Here is a 21,734-nt window from a genome sequence, read left to right on the forward strand (position 1 = left end):
ATATTATGGCCCATCCAGTAGAATTTGAGTCTTGCATGTCAGATTTTTGCTTGTGCCTTTTCTGATTACTTCTCCCAATTGCCTCCTCTCAGCTGCACGATGTGAGCCTCCTCCGGCCATCAACAATGGAAAGCACAATGGTGGAGAAGATTCCTATACCTATGGCTCTTCAGTCACCTACAGCTGTGACCCCAACTTCTCACTCATAGGCAAAGCCTCCATTTCCTGCATGGTGGAAAATAAAACAATAGGTGTCTGGAGCCCAAGCCCTCCTACCTGTAAAAGTAAGTCATGGATAGGATTTGTGCTTTGAACTATTCTTTTTTGTATAAAAGGAAAAAGAAAGTATATAGTGGAGCAACTGAAGGACAAAATAAATACCACAATGATGCAGCCATTTATGTAGTCATCTGAGATTTACAACATGCCATGTCAGTACAGATTTGCCGTAGCACCCATAGCTCAGTGACTTTATGAAGCAAAGGTTTCTCATTTATATGAAGTTTGCTGCATTTCCTGGAGACTCTCCACAGTGCATTAGTTTAGATGTCAGAAAGCCTAGTAGATGGACTACACAATATCTCCATGGAACACCAGAAACAGGAGCAGGAAAAAAAATTTACCCTCATTAAAATGAAAAAAAAAAAGTGCGACAAACTGAAGGGACGCTATATAGATTGGGGAAAAAATTAAAGAGCCATATATCAGATAAAAATTTAATGTCCATAATATATAAAGAGCCCTTCCAACTGAACAACAAAAAGACAAGCAAAGCAACATAATTAAAATGGGCAAAGGAAGTGAATAGAGATCTCACCAAATGACCAGCAAGCCCATGAAAAGATAGTCTATATTATTACTCAAATCAAGAGGATTAAGGGGTGTTGGAGGCAGGCGAAGAAAATGCATAGATAAGGAATACGGACTAGGTAAAGGGAAGACAATTCTGAAAAGAATGGGCGATAACACCTTATGAGTAATGCAACTAACAAGCTGGTGTAGGCTGCATTAGGGAACGAAGGAGGAGACAAGGGGGGTAAACCTGTATAAATGAGGGAATGAAAAGTCAATTTTGTTATAAACTTTCATTCGAATAAAGATTTTTAAAATGCCACAACAAAAAAGTAAATATATTTTATAACCAAGCAGAAATACTAATTGGCTGATCTTTAGGATTACTTACAGAAGTTCATGCCGTGACCATTGACAATTAATGACCACATATACCAGGTCAATGGTGCAAAGCAGCAGTAAAGGAGCCCAAATATATTATTATTATATTGTGCTAAGCTATCTTCCTTTGCTATCAGGTACTCACACAATATCACTTAATGTTCTGACATACCACAGGCATAGTCAAAAAGGATGGTGAAAAAATATGATACAGAAATTATGTTGAAACATTACACTGAAAACAGTTCAAAATGCCCAGAGTCTACATACCTTGTAGAGGTGTCAGGAGCTGAGGCTGGAAGGTTAGAGAGGGCCAGGTTAGGAAGGGCCTAACGCATTACTCTCAGGAGTTCAGAACAAAGCTGGGAGATGAGACAGTACGTAGGGGAACAAAAGTGTTATATTTCAGAAAGAATGTCTGAGATTTAGTAAGATTAGTTTCAGTCTTAAGATTAATTTCAGGAGATCAAAAAGCACATGTTGTGATGACTAAGGGAAAAAGTCAGGGTACCTCCAAGTGCAGCCAAAGCAGTGGGACTGGAGACCAGTTGAGGGTATTCGTGGTCTCCGGATGCAGCTGGCTCACAACCACTGCTGGCCTAAAGGTGGGATGTTTGAAACCAACCAGAGATGCTGTGGAAGAACGGCTTGGCAATCTACTTATAGATTATTCCTGCTCTACTCTGTAACACATGGAATGGACCTAAATCAGAATCTGCTCATTTCCAGAAATAGAAAAATTTTCTTCCTAGTCTACTGTCATTTGGAAGCCCCGCAGATCCTTGTCCACCAAAGGTGACCCTGCTGGAATTTGAAAGATTGGTGGCGTAGCTTCACACAAGTGACCATGGTACAGCAAGCTGACAGATGGGTGATGACAAATATGTATATATTTGTGTGTGTGTGTGTGTATACACACACATCGCTATGAGTCGCAGGCGACTCGATGGCACATAACAACAGCTATATATATATATATATATATATAGAGAGAGAGAGAGAGAGAGAGAGAGAGAGAGAGAGAGAGAGAGAGAGAGAGTTGTTGTTGTTAAGTGCCATAGGAAACTCATTGCAACTCTATGAACAAAAGTCCTGGATACCTGTATAAATTTTGTCCTTTCTCCAGGTTCATAGGGTTTCCCGAGGCAAGCTATTGTGGAAGTGGATGCCACTCCTGCTTGTTTTAACTGGGGAGCGCCACAAACTCTGTCCACCATGGGTAATCATTCTCACACTTGACTCATCAGTGTCACACTGTTCGGCTTCACAGCAACCACAAGTTACCTCTGTACAGCAAGTGGACAAACCAGGGTTACACGACCTAGAAGAATGTTTCACCAAAAACGATTAAAGGCAGGCCTGAGGGCCGAGGAGTAGAGTCAGCCATTTTTGGCTTGGGAGCATGACTTTCTGTCCGCTAGGCCAACTGCTCTCTCTCTCTATGATGCTGTTGTTGTTGTTAAGTGTCATCGAGTCATAGGCGAATCACACCGACCCTATGAACAAAAGTCCTGGACATTGGTATAACTGTTGTTCTTTCTCCAGGTTCATAGGGTTTCCAGAGACAAGATATTGTATTGTATTATATTAATCACTGTGACACTGATGAGTCAAAGTATTTATTAAGTAGTAAAAGTATATATTTAAAACTGGATTAACAGTACCATTCACTTATTTTACTTTTATTTCTTTTTTATAACTCCCTTGTTTTTTCTTACAATTCTTTAGAGGTCACTTGCTCTCAGCCACAGGTTCCAAATGGAAAAATCAGCTCTGGATTTGGCCCCATCTATCGTTACAAAGATTCGATCTTGTTTGACTGCCAGGATGGCTATATCCTCAGAGGAAATAGCCTAATACATTGTGAAGATGACAACACCTGGAAGCCTTCTCCTCCTACCTGTGAGCTCAGTGAGTAGCGGCCAGGAAGGAATTGCTTGGTAGACCATCTAAAGGTACCCAAGAGTGTCAATGGGGACACATTTGCATATGCAAGCCCATTTTGAATCACAGTAGTGACTCAAAGATAGATCATAGTTTCCTCTATGTTTTCTTGTGAGAGGGAAGAATTTCAGCACACTGTGTGTAAGGTCATACTTTAGCATATACAGTTTTGTAAGTTGTGCACAACCCACTCTTTAAGGATAGCATTCCCCAATCCCAGAGGTACAGGGTTCAAACCCACTAGACGCTCTGCTGGGAAAAGAGGGGCAATCTCCTCCTGTACCAGTCAGAGCCAATTTGACGGTACACACAAACAATAATAAAATTTAAAAAAAAATTTTAAAAACGGGCAGCTTTCACACTGCAGACATTGTGGATTATTCTATTTATCACAATTTTTTGGCACTTGAAAGACAAGTGTACTGTCTTGAAAGATAAAAGCAAAGTGTCTTGAGGAAGAAATATGTAAAAAATGGTTAAGATTCTGTCACTCAGAAATTATCAACTTGTATGTCTCAGTAAACATAATGACAGTAGTAATTACAACTTGGCAGTGGTTTAGATACACTATAAGAATGTATAAATTTCCCCAATAATTTTAAGTACCCCTATTACCCTCATTTGAGGGTTTCCTCAGATGAAGAAACTGTTCACAGAGGTTAAGTGACTTGTTCCTGGTGACGCCCAGGTGGTGGTGAGGGGTAGAAGCCTTTGCTGTCTTATATGTTTACCTTCTTTGCCTTCATGAAGCCTCAAGCTTACCCTGGAGGCTTCTAGAATAGCAATCTGAGGAATCCAAGGGAATCTCTGTCCTAGAGACATATCTATTAGTTTAAAGTACTAAAGAAAAACATCTAAAAATCTTTGGAAAGCCATAAACACACTTAGAACAAATGGGGTAACTTTTATGAGGAAAAAATATATATATAGATATAGATGTCCTAGGAAGAGTGAGAGGCCATGCACTCAGACACAGGGACATCACCCAGGCCGTGCAACTCCTGGGCTGGTAGTTATTCTGGCAGATTCTGCACCCAGGGAGCATCAGGAGTGTGTTTACCATGTTTTTTCATCATGCCCTACTGCAGAAGGTCTATATGAATGGGTGACTGAAGCTGGACACCACTCTTATTCCCCACCCAATTCCCCCTCTATAGAGAGGGCACAGGTCTGAGGAAGAGTCCAAACTCTTCCTGTGCAGCTCTGCATTTTGGGGAGAGCTGTTTCTGTGGCCTTGGCTGCCTCCTAGCAGTTTCCATCCTCCCCAGCTTCCTTGTACAGAAGAGCCGTCGTGTGTAGATTTGACAGCCAGTGGAATTGATTAATCTCACTTTCCTTGGCTCTGGGACATTGAGAACTATACAAGATGGGCATTGCTGTCAGACAGAGGTACTGGTCCCTAGTACCTCCTGTATAGCCACATTGTACATCCATCTGCCCCATCCCCATAGTTCCTAACTCAGCAGAGAAGTTTTGCCCTAGACAAGCCTCAATGACAGGCAACACCGTGCCAAGGAGCCTCACTGTAACTGGCTCAGACTGTGGAGCAATTTGCTTCAGGACGTCATAAAAAATGTTAGGGCAACAACTGTCAAGTCTCTGAGGCAAATGGTGCCATTAAAAATATTTTATTACAAAACGTAACAAACATCTGTGTGACAGTTAGTGGTTTGAATGCTATTTCCATATCATATAAACTGCTGATTTCAGGAAGGAGGGAAAAACACAAGACCCAAGAAAGGCCCAATTTTAAAAATGCTTGGAGTTTGTTCTGTTCTTGCCAAGCCCTTCAATGGTAACGTGTTGGGGTGAGAAAAATGAATCTATTTTCCCCAGTCAAGGAATAAGAAAAAGAGTTGGTCTGTCTGCCACATTTCCCTTGCATGCCTCATGCTTCAAATTGAACACTGATCTTTTTTTTAATTTATTATTACTTTGAATGAAAATTTACAGACTTTGGATTTCCATTCATTCATTGTTGCACTTTTCTTCCCTCCCAACCTTCCCCCCAGTACACTACCCTCTTGGAAAAGTAAAAGAAAAACTCTTTCATTGTTTTACAAACCCTCCCCCAGGTCCACTCCACTATGCAGCCTTTGTTCTGGACTCCTGTCATGACAAAAATACCTAATCACATATCCCTTTTAAACAGTTTTCTCCCTCATCTGTTTCAATGCAGTATACATTATTGAAACCATCTTTCTCAGTCTCCCCCCAACCCCGACGTCAGTCCTGTTTTACAACAGTGGCACCACGCAGTATTTGTCCTTTTGTGACTGAGATACTTCACTCAGCATAACGTCCTCCAGAGTCACACATTTTGAATAATACTGCATGATGAACACTGATCTTTACAAAGCACATTGAAGGAGGGGCATTAATACACTATGTGGCCAGCACGGAAGGCAGAGACCACATGGCAGTCCTTCTATGGCCCCCTCTCTGGTGCTGTGCATGTGCAGCACATGTCCATGTGTGTTTTTCTACTATGGCTGGTCCGTCACTGCTACTGGTTAGTTGGATAAGTGAGTGCATTACAGTCTTTGTTTTGAAGGCCCCCTCTCTGGTGCTGTGCATGCGCAGCACATGTCCATGTGTGTTTTTCTACTATGGCTGGTCCGTCACTGCTACTGGTTAGTTGGATAAGTGAGTGCATTACAGTCTTTGTTTTGAAGGCCTCATGGTTTGCTGGGGCAGCTCTAGTAACAGTGTTCTTTTCTCTTGTTTCTTCCTTTATGAACAGACAGTTGTGTTGGTTTGCCAGACATTCCACATGCTTATTGGGATAACTACAGGCTAAGAAAAGGACATTATGCTGTTGGGACTGTGCTCACCTACCGCTGCAATTCTGGTTATAAACCCATTGCAAGGCCTATGACTATGACATGTCAGGAAGATTTGACATGGACTTCATTCAAAGGCTGTGAGAGTAAGGATTTCCCCCTTCCCCTTCTTCTTTTAAATCTCTTTTTTGTGTATTGTTTAGTATGTGCTAGAATTATCTTTTTAACTTTTTATCATAACTATAATGAGAGTCTACACAGCATATTGTTTATTCACTCTACCATTGATGTCCACTCTACCATTCAAACATGTCTCACTTTGTGACATTGATTGTAACAATTCTCTAATCTTCCGGAAAATAATTTTAAGCCTCCAGATAAACTTGGAACTGTTCTGGTGGATTAGTAGTAAGGAATTGCACTGCCAACTCAAAGGCAAGAGGTTCAAATCCACGAGCTGTTCCATGGGTGAAAGATGGGTAATCTTTTCCTACGGGATTTACTGCCTCTGAAAACCCATGACAGAGTCAGCTATGTGTCAGCGCCACCTTGACAATACATAACAATCACATACTGTCATTGTTGCATACCATTAAGTCGCAATTGACCCATGGTTGACCCTCCAGTGGGCTTTCAGCCGCAGTTAATTGCATAGAAGCAGATTGCCCATCCTTCTTCCGCAGAGTAGATGGTGGATTCAAATGCACCCCTTTGAGACTGCAGTATGGCTTCTTGCCACTAGGCCACCAGAGCTCCCTTCTACCTTACTATACAGACTAAAATATGAAAAACCTGTGCATTTCACAATGCACACAAGTTATAAAGTGATATTTTGGATGACCCTATTAAAAGAACATTTATTCTGGAGACAAGAGAATTCACTTCTGACTTGCCTAGTAGCTTCTGATGGGTGAGTTGTCAAGGCACCTGCCTTGTGCATTGTTGGCTCAGCTGCTCGGTTGTGCGTGCACTTGCCCCATGCTCCTGAGCCACGTTCCAGTCTGCGGCTGCCTCAACCACAACTCCTTCAGACGTGGGGACCAGACTGTAACTTGTGGCCTAAACCCTCACATCTGTTCTTGAGACAGTTTTCAAATTCAGGTGCGGCTGATTCAAGGATGTAATTTGGTTCTTATGGACTTGTTTTCATTTTCCTCAGCCTCAATTTGTATTTGTACATGGGTAATTTGCACTTCTCCATTCAATCTTTCCATAACGTAGTCTGATTGCTGTGTAGTGTATCAGGTGAGGTACATGTGTATAGTTGTCATTTATGACTTTTTATAAGCAACATCTACTTTTTAGAAACAGTATCTGCTATGAATAAATCAGTGATTATACAGAATTCAATCATTCAATATCCAGTCTCATTTCTGTCATCAGGTCTGTAATTTCTAACTACAAGTTCTTCTTTAAGCATTACTCTAGTTCCAGATTTATTTGGAGAAAGAATATGTTCTTCTGTTTTGATTTTTTCCTCTAACATCAGACAGTATCAAGTTCTTATCTGAAAGTGTTTTTACCAATGAATAAAGACATTCCATTCTATACCAATTCCTATTGTACTTAAAAATTGGGGGAATGTGTATAGCCATCACTCTTACATTTTGCATCAATTTAAAAAAATCATGGCCATAAACAAGAATTTAAGTGGCTTTCTGTACATTATCTTGCCATGACAGATGAAGTCAGCTACCTTGGCTTTGGGACCATGTCTGACAGAGGAAGCAAGCTGCTGTCCGTACCATGATATCTATATTCTTGTCTTTATGGTTTTCCCTTAGGGGTACACACATAGTTTTCACTGTATTGTGCTGAGGAAGTGATTTGCATATTGCTGTTTATTTTAGATCTAATGTCTATAAATGTGTGCCTATTTATAGCTTGCTTTTATGAGCACAACACTTGCCTGTCAATTTCCTGGAGTGAATTTCAAGTTTCTGTGATGCTGGAAGCTATGCGACCAGTCTTTAAAATACCAGCAGGGTCACTGATGTGCAAGTTTCAGCAGCACTTCCATATAAAGACAGACTAAGAAGCAGGATTGGCTATCTGCTTCTGAAACAGTAAGGGGGTACAGTTCTTAGACTGGAAGACACTAAAAGTAGGAGGGACAAGTGTAAACATCCTTTAATAGTTGGAATGTGAACTAGATAAGGCATGAATCTCGGAAATTTGGTAGTTGTAAAAAAAAAGGAGGAAAAAAGAGAGAAATGGAATGCAAAGAGATCCACATTTGTTAGCCAGCTAAGATGGACAGACATTGACCATTTTTAATCAATCATATGATGTATGCTGAAAATGAATAACTGAGGAAGGACGAGGTACTTTTTGTAGTGAAAAAGACCATTTCAAGATCCATCCTGAAGGACAATAGTGTGAGGGAGATGATATTATCTGTGTGCATCTTCTGAGGGAGATTTGTTACTGTATCTACTATTCAAAGATATGTACCAAAAACTGAAGCCAAGGATGAAGAAATTGTAGATTTCTATCACCTTGTGTAATTTGAAATTGATTGAACATGTAACTAACATGAATTAATAATTGGTGACTGGAATACAAAAGTTGGAAACAAAGAAGGACTGGTAGTGAAATTATGAACTTGGTGACAGAAATGAGGCTTGTTATAAAATGATAGAATGAATGTTGTAAAATCAATGTATAATCTATTCACCACAAATACCTGTTTTAAGAAACACAAAAGGTGACCATACACATATACCTTACGTGGCTGACTATATAGCAGTCAGATTGACTACATCTTAGGGGGAAAAAAAAATCACTGAAGAAACTCAGTATCAACTGGCCAGGCCAGCAGGCCAGGTGCTGACTGTGGAGCAGACTGTCAATTACTTATGTGTAAATACAAAGGTGTGAAGAAAATGGAAATAAGTCCATAAACCCCAAAATATGACCTAGAGTATACCCTCTGAATTTAAAAACCACTTCAAGACTAGGTTTGAGGCATTGAACACTAATGATCAAAGTGTAGATGAGTTGTGGATGATATCAAGTATAAAGAAAACAAAAGGTCATTATAAGGATGGGGGGAAAGAAAAGTCCTAAATGGGAGACTCTGAATATTGCACAGAGGGCCAAGAAGTCAAAACAAAGGAGGAAAAATGGTGAAGAAACCAAGAAGAAATTGTCTTAACAGAGCAAGAAAACACAGCATGGTTTAAAATCAAGAAATGAACGAATCAGGACTGTATCCTTTTTCTATACCTACTCAATCTGTATGCTGAGCAAATAATTTGAGAAATTGGACTATATGAAGAAGAATGTGGCATCAGGATAGGAAGAAAACTCACCAACAACCTGAGTTAGGTAGATGACACAACCTTGCTCACTGAAAGTGAAGAAAACTTGAAATGTTTATTGTAGACGATCAAAGACTACAATTGCCAATACAAATTACAGAGCAACATCCAGACACAAAAGTCCTCACCACTGGGCCAGTAGGCAACATCATGGTAGTTGGGGACAAAAATTGACATTGTCAATAATTGAGTTTTACTTGGATCCAAAATTAACGTTCTTGAATAATTTTTAAAAATAGGCAGTTTTCATATTTTAATTGTGATTTTAAAGAAAGTTTACAGAGTTGTATTTTCATTCATTCATCCATTGTTGCAGTAATATAGGCATTTTAAATGAAGCATAATTTACTTTTCATATCAAAGATGCCTAGTTAAAAATACTCAGTTCGAGAACCATGGAGTCAAACTTAAAATCTAATTGATAATATTGGATTTCTGGAGGGAAATATATGGGCTAGAAAACTTAGCAGGGAGCCGTGGTGCTCTAGTGGGTATAGGGTTGCACTGTTAACCTGAAAGGGCTACCTCTCTGGTAGTTCAAATCCATCAGTGGCTCTTTGAGAGAAAGATGGAAAACCTCCTCTTGTGCCATTTACAACCTTTGCAAACCCACTGGAGGGTCAGTTATGATAGCAATGAGGTGAGGAGAATTTAGCAAATGAGGGCCAGAGACTAGAGTTGACTTGGAGTGTGTGTGTGTGTGTGTGTGTGTGTGTGTCTGTGTGTGAATAGAATAAAATAATATGCTATAATTAATATAATATATACTATATACAATATAATGTACACCATATAGTATATACAATATAAATAATAGAATATATAGAATAGAATATAAATAATATATGATATGATAATAATAATATAATATAAACAATTTTTTGGTGGAAATGAGGATGTCTTCCGTAAGAGACTCTAATGATGTGTTTACTAATGATTACCTTCACTTTCTTATTTTATTCTTCTAGAGATCTGTTGTCCAGTACCACAACTGAAGAATGGAAAAATCACTCAAGAGAAAAAAAGTGTTATCTCTGATCCATGTGACTTTTTCTTTGGAGATTCTGTTACATACTCATGTCATGGGAGGTTTGATAATACATTTGTATCTGTTTGTCAAGGGGATGGCAGATGGAATCCCAAAACACCTACCTGTGATGACAGTAAGAGCTTATGAGGGAATTATATTCTTTCAAAATTCCTTCTTATTTAAGTGGTGGAGAAATTAAGTCAAGATTTGTTGTGGTGGTGATGTGTTGTGGAGTTGAAACCAACTCATAGGTGACCCTCCATCAGGTTTACAGAGGCAGTAAATTGCACAGGAGGAGATTGCTCCTATTTTTTCCTGTAGATCAGCTGGTGGATTTGAACTACAAGTCTTTGGGATTGCAGCACAGCTTCTTACCACTAGGTCAGCAGAACCTTTTAGGGGGGAAAACAACAACAACAACACAAATCCTACATGATTCAGTGTTAACTAGAAATTATAGTGAATTAATTTATTTTAAAACACTAACCTCATTTAATATCTATCCTAAAATTCTTTGTTCTTTTATCCCCTTCTGTTTGACGTTTGGTTATCTTCTGGATCAATAAATAAAGATTACATCTAACTGTATCAGTTAGATGTCAGCTAGACTTTTTTCCAATATTGCTTTACGTTTCTTTATATTCTTCCCCTCCTTTAAAATTGATCCATGATCCGTAAGTTGCAGTGTGAGACTTGCCTGTCTAAATATATGCCCATCTTGCTAGTCTTTCTTTCCTCACATAGTAATCTTACTGCTACCTCCAAGCCTTTGCTCAGATTCTATAGAAGGTGAAATTCCAGCCTCTGCTCGTTAGACATTTGCATGCCGTATACATTCTTCCCAGCTTTCCTTGGATTCCAAAAGTTCTATCTGTTGATGATCAAAATAATTTACTGCTGAGGGATAGAATTTCTCTTCTTGCCTTGTGAACAAAGAGACTGAAAAATGAATCTCAATGTGGACAGTCAGTAGTTGAAGTTTATAAATCACCGATTCATTCCCATTAGTGACCAAAGTGTTGGGTATAAATGCAAATTTCCCAAGCAAATCACTTAGAGTGAAGTTAAGTGGAGTTGCTCCTACTCCCATCCTTGGGTCCCAGAACCCATGAATTAATTTTATTGTAACACAATGCAAAATAGAAAATGATGTTTGAGTTAAAGTGAACATTGTACTCTCAAAAATAGCCCCCTAGCATTGTAAAGCATTGCCTCTTAGCTGGCACTTCAATATGCCTTTAAAGGCCATTCCAAAGTCCTATAAAGGCAGCAGATTCTGGTCAATGCAGTATCTACTGTGAAGAGTGGATTTCATGGCCATGGTACCAATACCCTACCTCTTGCTACCACACAAGTAGTACCTAGAAGTCTTAAGTTGAATGCAGTGATCTGTAGGGTCAATGCCAACTAATTAAACTCTCCATAACTCTTTAGCTAGCATTTGGCATTGTTGCCAGCAGGATGGAAATTCAGTATACTGCAGCAAGAGTTAAGCAATCGTGGTCATGGAGGACCCTGGTGTTGGAATCATGTTTATCCTTAATACATCCTCCTCTGGCCTTATTGCCACATTTCTTGTGCCAGCTAGATGAGATCAAGTCCAAAGGTGGGTGAGTTATATCCACTTGTGTGATCTAAATAGGCAGATATTTTCCCCTGAGTTGTTGAATACTCTCTGTCACATGGTATTATGCAAAATGTAAAACTTCCCATTTAATGTTTCTCCCATATAGCAATTCACCTGCTGATACACTTCACTCAAAACCATCTAGGTTCCATGTCATCAAGTATATAGGTGTGAGCATTATTCTCAAGTACAGTAGATCAGGCCTCTAGAGTCTAAATAGACGTTCCAGGGGTTGCATTTCTTCCTTCCTGCTGAGGTATACTATCCGCAAGAGTTGTACTTTACTTTAGATGAATTCCAGGGTTCTTGCATGCCCTGAAACCTAGAGCTCAAAAAATTTTTACTAGTGTGAGATATCTCTGAATTTTATCTCCCATATTATGGGAGATATTCCTAAGAAACAGCCCTTTCTCATTCACTGCCTAGAATGAACATGGTGTCATGGATCTAAGTGAGATTTATAGATGCCAATAATGTCTTTAAACTCTATCATTGTAGGGCAGGAGAAGGATTGCTCAGGGCCAAATCTGCAAATGTCTGATCTGCATCCTTCCATAAATTGTTTTTAAGGCTCTTTTGTTTATATGAATAGAAAAGATAGCTTTTGCTAAATCAGTGGCCTCGTTTACCTAAGACTCCATTAATCTTCTAGCAAGATATCACATCTGGAATAACATAAGTTTTCAGTGGTCTATTCTCATTCATCAGAAGTCATCTGCTTAATGAACAGACTAGCGAATTAAAGAGAGATATGAAGGGACTCATTATGTCTACCTCTGTTTAGGTCTTTTAAGAGCAGCACTAAATGACTCCTTCCTCTCTCACTCCGAGGTTGTCAGAGAGAGGCAGTATTAATGGTTTTTATTTGGCCTTTCCTTAACATGGTAACTGTTACTTTACAGGCCAAGGAACTAATATGGAAGTTGTGCCAAATAGCAATTAGATCTATTTCAGGAATCAGACAAAAGGCTACCATATAGTCTAATGGCTGGGTCATGATGTCTGCTGTATTGGTGCCAACTTGAGTTCTATGTTCAATAACCTTCATCTTTTACCAATGCACTGTTATTATTACACACAAAACCATAAATCCTCTAGGTAACTGATACATTCATTACCATGCATTCTTTCCAAGGCGCCATAGAATCTCAGCACTGATACTATCTACAGACAATAGTCTCTAGATCTGAAAAATGGCTTATGTTCAAACTCTGAGCAAAATACTATGACTTTTTATGGGCCAAATGCTATCAGCCTCAGCTACATTTTGATCATATAAATTGGGTATTATCCCTGTAGAGTGCCCATCTGTTTTCATTATTATTTTCTATCAGCATCTTCATATTTGTCAAGTGCCCTGGCTACCTTTCTATACTTGCCCTTTATGATGACAATTATCTTCAGGTATTATCTGAAGCACATGAACAACTCTTGTCTGCTATTGAACCCGTCTGACCTTTGATATTGGGTACCCCTTTTGGGAAAGGATCCCTTTATAGCTGAGATAAACATTGTGCCCCTCCCTGCAAACCATCATACAAAACTTTACTCTTGGTTGTTTATCTGCCTTGTTGTTGTTGTTAACTGCCGTCTGGTCACACACGATTCATTGCGACCCTATGAACGAAAGACCTGAGCACTATTCATAGAGTATCTGAAGGCAAGCCATTTTGGAAGTGAATGCCATTCCTGCTTCCAAGCTTGTTTTAATTGGGACGCTCCACATAACACTGTCCACCATGGGTAACCATTATCACATTTGGCACATCGGTGTCACAGTGTTCAGCATCACAGCAACCATGTCCTCTGTACAGCAATACACAGACCAGTGCTATACCACTTAGAAGAATGTTTGACAAAAACCAATTTAAACCAGGCCTGAGGGCTGCATATTAAAATCATCCACCTTGGGCTTGGTAGCATAACTTTCTGTCCACTAGGTCAATGTAGCTCTCTCTATGTTGTCGTTGTTATTCTTCAATCAACATTTCTTGATTCACTTCATCTTACTTCTGTAAGTGGTTGCAGTAATTCCATTTCATGCTCACTTACTCTGGACCTTCCACTATTCCATGTTTCTAGGAGTCATGCTAGTATTGCAGTCCTGTAAGGCCCTCACTATGTACCTCATCTGGCATTCACTTTGCTTTATTTCCATTTTCCATGCAGTGTTGGTGAACAGTGCTTTAAATGACATCATCTTTATTATTTCAGTATGCAACTCATCCTATTATTCTGAGGGACTCTTTCTACAATTTTTTCAAATGCATTAGGTATACCCTAGATGGGGGTGGATGTATCATTTTGATTGGAAAGGAGGGGACTCAAAGACTGAGGATTTGTTTTTGCAGTTTGTCCCAGATGCATATCACTTAGCCTGAACTTGGTTGAGTTAATTTCTAGTACACTGTGACCTGGGGATTGAATCTAGTCTGAAGGCCAAATGGCCCCTAAATAGCCTAAAGTTTAGTGAATCTATTAAGAAAATGGGAGAAAGCTCTCAGCCTTGGGTCATTGAATTCAGCTTGAACTTTTCTACAATTTCTTGGCCTATGGATTATAAAATAGGACAAATGTTTGGTTTTTCCAAGCAATCCAAGTAGCATTGACAAAGGACAGAGGGGAGCCTCTCACAAACCATATAGACTGTAAGATATCTCATTTTATGACATTGACAATCCCACTCTCTCTCCAATTTCTCACTCACCATCAAGGTTGTGATTTCCCTCCTATCATTGCCCATGGACATTATAAGAAAACTGGTGGTTATTTCACATATGAGTTCACATATGAATGTGATACAGGATACACTCTAGTTGGACAGCCTAAAATCACCTGTTATTCTTCAACCTGGTCACCTCCAGCTCCTGAGTGTAAAGGTAAGTTCAGCTTCCTTTTCAGCTCATGACAAAGTAGATAGATAACCATGACAGGACATATAGCAAAGCTTGTTTCCTTGCCTGAGGAGGCATATTGTTGTTGTTGTTGTTAAGTGCCGTCAAGTTGTAGACGACTCATAGAGACCCTATGAATGAAAATATCTGAGCACTGTTCATAGAGTTTCTGGAGGCAAGCCATTTCGGAAGTGGATGCCATTCCTGCTTCCAAGCTTGTTTTAATTGGGGAGCGCCACCAAACACTGTCTGCCATGGATAACCATTATCTTATTTGGTACATCAGTGAGAAAGTATACCCAGTTTAATTATTTTTAAGATATGAATTAATGCATGTGGAACCCAATACAGAAAGCACAAAGAATTTATTGAAAATCTAATTTTCTCTGTATTTTCCCCTCCCAATCTCACAATTTGAGTCTTCAGAGGTATTCCCTATTCTAATTTCTTGTATTTATTTTCAAAAATATAGTAGATGCAACACATTTAATCTGAGAGGAGTTGTGAGCCTAAGCAAAATTTTTTTATGCAAATTTACTTTAGCATAAACGTGAGCTCCATGGGCTAAGTCCAACCATCATGAAATGACAGGTGTCTCCTTTGGAGTCTCATGCAGGACACCAGCTGTCCATGGTATTAGGGGCCGTGATGGGCTGTGTAGGGGAGAATTCTTGATTTGCCAACCAGTTGTGGTGATCCAAACATAAATCTGCCATATAGTCAGTCCCAGCCACCTCCATCATGTGTTTGAGACTGGAATCCTGTACAGTACAGCTTTCTCCAGCAAAGCAACTGGTAGACTCTACTCACTTTTTGGTTAGTAGTGCAATACATAAGCAGTACTCTACCAGAGTTCCTAGATGTGGTTGCAGAATGAGTAAAAACTGTGCTTCATGTTTATATGCATTATCTTACTTCTTTTCCAATGACAAACCCAGGAATTATTGGCTACCTTTTATATCTTCGACTATACAAGGAAAATCTGTCAAGAAGAGGGAAATTTTCATTACCTAGTGACAGGATAATATCCATACACAAACAAGGAAGACCTGCTAATATCTCTATCATTCAAATTTATGCACCAACAACAAGAAAAGGAAATAGATGATTTCTACCAACTTTTGCAGTCAGGAATCAAACATGCAACCAAGATGCATTAAGTATAATGGGTGACTAGAATCAAAAGTTGGGAACCAGGAAGAAAGATCAGTAGTCAGAAAACATAATTGGTGACAGAAATGAGGCTGGAGATAGAATGATAGAATTCTGCACAATCAATGATTTATTCATAGCAAATACCTTTCATAAGAAACATGAATGCATGCTATACACATGGATTTCACCTGATTGTATACACAGGAATCAGATCGATTATATCTGTAGAAGGAATGGTTGGAGAAGTGCAATATCAGCAGTGAAAACTAGGCCAGGTGCTGACTGCAGAACACATCATCAACTACTCATATGCAAGTTCAAATTAAAGCTAAAGAAAGTCAAATTGAATCCACAGGAATCAAAATTTGATCTTGAGTCTATGCCCCTGAATTTAAAAACCAACTCGGAACAAGTTTGAGATCTTGAACACTAATGAATGAAGACCAGATGAGCTATGGGAAGATATTAAGAATATCATTTATGAGAAATGCAAAAGGCCATTAATATAAAGACAGAAGAAGAGCAAAATGGATGTCAGAAAAGACTTTGAATGTTGCACTGGAGCACTGAGAAGCCAAAGCAAAGGGAAGAAATCAAGAGGTTAAGGAGGTGAATAGAATATTTCAAAGAGACCCTCAAGATGACAAAGCAAAGTATTATAATGAAATATGCAAAGAGCTGGAGTCAGAAAATCAAAATGGCCAAACTCACTTAGCATTTCTTAAGCTGTAGGAAATGAAGAACAAACTCAAGCCTCATGTTTCAATACTTAAGGATGCTATAGGCAGAATATTGAATAATCCAGGAAGCAGTAAGAGAAGACGGAAGGAGTATACAGAATCACTGTACCAAAAAGAATTGGTTGATACAGAAAAATGTCAAGAAATAACTTATGATCAAGAGGCAATGGGGATGAAGGAGGAAGTTCAGGCTGCTCTGAAGGAATTGGCAAAAAATAAGGCCCCAGGAGTTGATGGAAAACCAATTGACATATTTCAGCAAATAGATGCTCTCCTGGACATGCTTACTAGGTTGCACCAAAAAATCTGGAGGAAAACAAGCTAGTCAACTGACTGAAAGAGATCCATATTTATTTCCATTCCAAAAAAAGCTAACCTGACAGAGTGTGGAAATTATTGAACAATATTACTAATATCACACACAAGCAAAATCTCACTGAAGTTATAAAAAAACCCCAAAAAACAAAACTGGAACAGTACATCAACAGAGAACTACAAGAAATGTAAGCTGTGTTTAGAAGAGGTTGTGGTGTTAGAGACATGATTGCCAATGTCAAATGGATCTTGGCCGAGAGCAAAGCGTACCAGAGGAATGACTATGTTTCATTGACTACACAAAGACATTTTACTATGTGGATCACAACAAATTGTGGCTAACCTTGAGAAAAATGGGAATCCCCGAACACTTTATTGTGTTTATGCGAAACCTATGGTGCTTCAAAACCTCTGTATATACATTTTCTCCTTTGCAAATAGGATTAAGAGCCATTTCCTAGGACTCTTGTGAGACCTAAGGGAGACCATCATGTAAGGTTCTTGGGCTGTATATAGTCAATATCTAACAAAAATGTAATAAATATTGTTTAAAACCAAACCAAAAATTATCCTAGTGGTAAGAAGTTGTGCTGCAATCCCAAAAATATGCTGTTCACATCCACAGCTGTTCCACTGAAGAAGGATGGGCAGTCTCCTCCTATGTGATTTACTGTCTCTGAAAACCTGCTGAAAGGTCAGATGTGCGTTAGTTCTGACTAGACAGTACTCAACAGCAACAGATGAAATTCATACTTATTTAGTTACTTCTCTGTTATCCTCTTTTCTTAGGAATACAGACTACTTAAAATTGTGTTTCCTTTACAGCTCTGTGTCGGAAACCAGAGATTGAAAATGGATATTTGTCTGTGAATAAGTATCAGTATACTGAGGGTGAAAATATTACCATCCAGTGCAATCCTGGCTATAGTGTGGTTGGCTCTCAATATATCAGTTGTTCAGAGAACAAAACCTGGTCCCCAGAGGTGTCCAAGTGTGAGTGGGTAAGTGGCACAATGCAGGGACGTTCCTGTCCTATCATAACCTAAAAGTGGTGGTTGCCTCAGAAGTAGTTTCCTAACCATCACAGGTTTGCTCCAGCTTTTCAGGAGTCATTTCTGAGCTTCCGAAGGTCATTCAAAGGAAATTCCTCTTCTTTGAAGGACCTAATGAGTTAAGAGGGTCAATTTTTTGGTGTCTCTCTGGAGACTAAGGTCCGCCTGATACAGGCCATGGTCTTTGCAATCACTTGTTATGCATCAGAGAGTTGGACAATGACTAGGGAGGATAGAAGGAGAATTGATGCCTTTGAGCTGTGGTGCTGGAGAAGAGTATTGAATGTACCCTGTACTGCCAAGAAAACAAACAGATTCATCCTAGAGAGGGTTTAACCAGGCTACTCCTTGGAGACAAGGATTCTGGGGCTTCGTCTGACATACTTTGGACATGTTGTAAGGAGAGACAGGTCCTTGGAGAGGGACATCATGCTTGGGAGGGTGGAGGGACAGCACAGGAGGGGAAGACCCTCTATGAGATAGATTGATTCAGTGACTGGGGTAATCGGGATGGGTGTGTCAGAGGCAGTGCGATTGGCACAGGATAGAGCAGGGTTTAGGGCTGTTGTATATAGGGTCGCTATGAGTCGCCATCGACTCGACAGCACATAACAACAACCACAACTTTATAGTTCAGGGAAGACTAAGAACAGTAGAGAGGGACTCTCTCACATTTTGGAGCTCTAGCTCCTAACATGATTTTTTCTGGACTAGATAGTCTCCTGTTGCTCCATTTCTGTATCATTGACTCATGAGGTGTGGAGGCCTTCTGGGGAGTTGTTTCCAAACTGATTTCTGCTTGTCTGTGGATTACTCTGACAATACTAAAAAAATCTTTTCTGGCTTCCCCTGCTGTAACTCCAGGTTTGATCCTGATCCTGTGCACACCCTTGCCATTGATGCACCCCCTCTTTCACAATCAAGGATGAGTTACTCAACCATGCCACTCACTCTGTTTCTTCTAGAATGTCCCTGAAGGCTGTGATGCTGTGCTTGCAGGCAGAAAAATTCTACAGTGTCTCCCCGACCCACAGGATGTGAAATTGGCCCTGGAAGTATATAAACTGTTTTTGGAGATTGAAAAACTGGAACGAGAGAGAGAGGAAACAGAGAAAACTTATGCTCAGGCACCATTGTGATTTCTCCCAAAAGAGGGAGGTAAAGATTGCTTGCTGTCTTGATTTAATACAGAAAATACCAGTTTAATAAATCTACTACACCTTTGGCACCATACTCTATTGTAATTCTTGTCTGGATAGGAGAATTGGTTAGTATTTAGTGCTTTTGAGATTGTGAAATCACAGATCATCTGTTCTCTCATTTCATATATTTGCTTTTCTGAGTATCAAGTGTTTCAATAAAAAAATCTCATGCTAAAAACAAAAACAATTTTGTCTTCATGGTAATTCAGCCCTCTATGTATGAGAAGCTTAACAAACCATTAATACTTTCGTGTTATTGTGTAGGTCTCAGATAAAGGTTAACTGGAAGGATTTCCTTTATTATTTTTATTATTACCACTGGCTTTAAAAACAGAAATGTATTTTCTCTTATTGTAAGCCCCCTGCTACTGCATTGCTTCAAACCCAAGGTGGCCCTCCATCTAATTTCTGAGGTGGTAATTCCTCACAGGTGGAGACAACCTCATGTTTCTCCCTCAAAACTCCTTGTAGATTCAATGGAAATTCAAAGTCTCTGTAAACTTTCATTAAAATCCATTAAAAAAAAAAAGAACCGCTTTCCTATTCTTTGTTACTAAGTGAAATCACCATTTTAATGATGGTCCTCTTTGGAGGACATAGCCCCAAATAAATTAAAAATAAATTAATTGCTAAACAAAACAAAACGCAAACAAAAAACAACAACAACAAAAACACACCACTCTTTGTAGATTCAAACTGCTTCCCTCCTGGTTATGAGTGCATCATGTATGGCAGTCAGTACCCAGGGAGCTGAAAGTTTGACTTCGGGTGTCAGCTCTAGGGAAATGTGTTTACTCTTTCTGCTCCAGAGTCAGGCCCTTGGCTCAGTTCAGCATTTATCCCTCGACTGCTTGTTAATCTTCATGTGGAATGGCATCTATCCTCCTCCTGCTCTCATTTCTCTCTTGGTCTAGTTTGCTCTTTTCTACATTTCAAAGGTCATTGGTTTAAAATGCAATATACACTGATTATATGACTTGTTAATGTATCATAATAAAGCCGTTTTAAAAAGTGGATTATAACCACACATAGAGGGATTAATATTTGCACATTTGGTGGTGGTGGTGGTGCTAGTGGTGTAAATATAGTTAAACCCAAAACTTTCAGTAAGCACCAAGATGATAGAACTTTGTTTTTTTCCAGAGGCCATCATCACTTTCCCTCTCTCAATCAAAATAATTTCTTCACTTAAAAACATTACTTGTCTTTCTCTATAGTAGTTCTTTATTCTCGAGCTCTTGGTGATTTTGTAGTAAGGAGTTATGCTGGCAACTCAAAGGCATGGAGTTCAAATCCACTTGCTGCTTTGCACGAGAAAGAGAGATTGTCTTCTCCCATGTAAATAACTGCCTCTGAAAATTCGCTGGGGGGTCGGACTAAAAAATGCACAACAGCAATACAAAAGCAACAACAATATCTACAATTTGCTCTCTCTCACATTTACAACACAACAGACAAGGTGATCCAACACAATGGGGAAGTTGAATAGAAGATTTTCAAAGGGTGGCTCAGAAAGACAAAACAAAGTATTATAATGAAATGTGCAAAGAAAATAAAAAGGGATGAACTCTCACAGCATTTCTTAAGCTAAAGGAACTGGAGAACAAATTCAAATATTGAGTTGCAATACTTAAGGATACTGTGGGCAAAATGTTGAATGATCCAGGAAGCATCAAAAGAAGATGGAAGGAAAAAAAATAAAAAAAAAAAAGAAGATGGAAGGAGCACACAGAGTCACTCTAACAAAAAGGCTGACACAGAAGAATTTCATGAAACAGCATATGATCAAGTGGCAATGATGAGAAAGGAGGAACGTGAAGCTGCTCTGAAAGAATTAGCGAAAAACAAGTCCCCAGGAATTGATGGAATACAAAGTGACATATTTCAACAAAGAGATGCAGCCCTGGATGTGTTTACTAGGTTGTGCCAAGATATCTGGAGGACAACTATCTGGCCAAATAACTGGAAGAGATTAATATTTAATCCTATTCAAAAAAATAAAGTGATCCAACAGAGTGTGGAAATTATTAAACACTAATATCACACACAAGCAAAATCCTACTGAAGATTATAAAAAAGAATGATTGGACTAGCACATCAACAGAGAACTGCCAGGTGAGCATGTGGGGTTTAGAAGAGGCTGTGGCACCAGGGACATTACAGACAGTGTCAAATGGATCGTAGCTGAAAGCAGAGAGTACCAGATGAATGTTTATCTGTATTTCATTAACTATGCAAAGGTATTTGGCTGTGTGGATCACATCAAATTGTGGCTAACCTCGAGAAGAAAGGGAATCCCAGAATATTTAATCATTGTTGTTATGTGCCGTCGAGTCAATGGCAACTCATAGTGACCCTATGAACAACAGCCCTAAACCCTGCTCTATCCTGCGCCAACTGCACCGCCTCTGACACACCCATCCCGATTACCCCAGTCACTGAATCAATCCACCTCATAGAGGGTCTTCCCCTTTTGCACTGTCCCTCCACCCTCCC

General features: G+C 39.4%; 1 protein-coding gene across 1 annotated transcript in view; it reads left to right on the forward strand.

Moving 5' to 3' along the window:
* Positions 1-21,734, forward strand: part of C4BPA (complement component 4 binding protein, alpha) — an 81,434-nt gene that overhangs the window by 14,886 nt on the left and 44,814 nt on the right. The window contains exons 5-11 of the mRNA XM_006888001.1: positions 93-284; positions 2,902-3,084; positions 5,861-6,046; positions 10,192-10,386; positions 14,595-14,759; positions 17,810-17,985; positions 19,002-19,171. Coding sequence (XP_006888063.1) covers positions 93-284; positions 2,902-3,084; positions 5,861-6,046; positions 10,192-10,386; positions 14,595-14,759; positions 17,810-17,985; positions 19,002-19,171 — 1,267 coding nt within the window. The remainder of the gene's footprint in view (positions 1-92; positions 285-2,901; positions 3,085-5,860; positions 6,047-10,191; positions 10,387-14,594; positions 14,760-17,809; positions 17,986-19,001; positions 19,172-21,734) is intronic.

This window comes from Elephantulus edwardii, unplaced genomic scaffold (assembly GCF_000299155.1).
Source record: "Elephantulus edwardii isolate Elephantulus edwardi_28Jun2011 unplaced genomic scaffold, EleEdw1.0 scaffold00063, whole genome shotgun sequence".
Classification (NCBI taxonomy): Eukaryota; Metazoa; Chordata; class Mammalia; order Macroscelidea; family Macroscelididae; genus Elephantulus; species Elephantulus edwardii.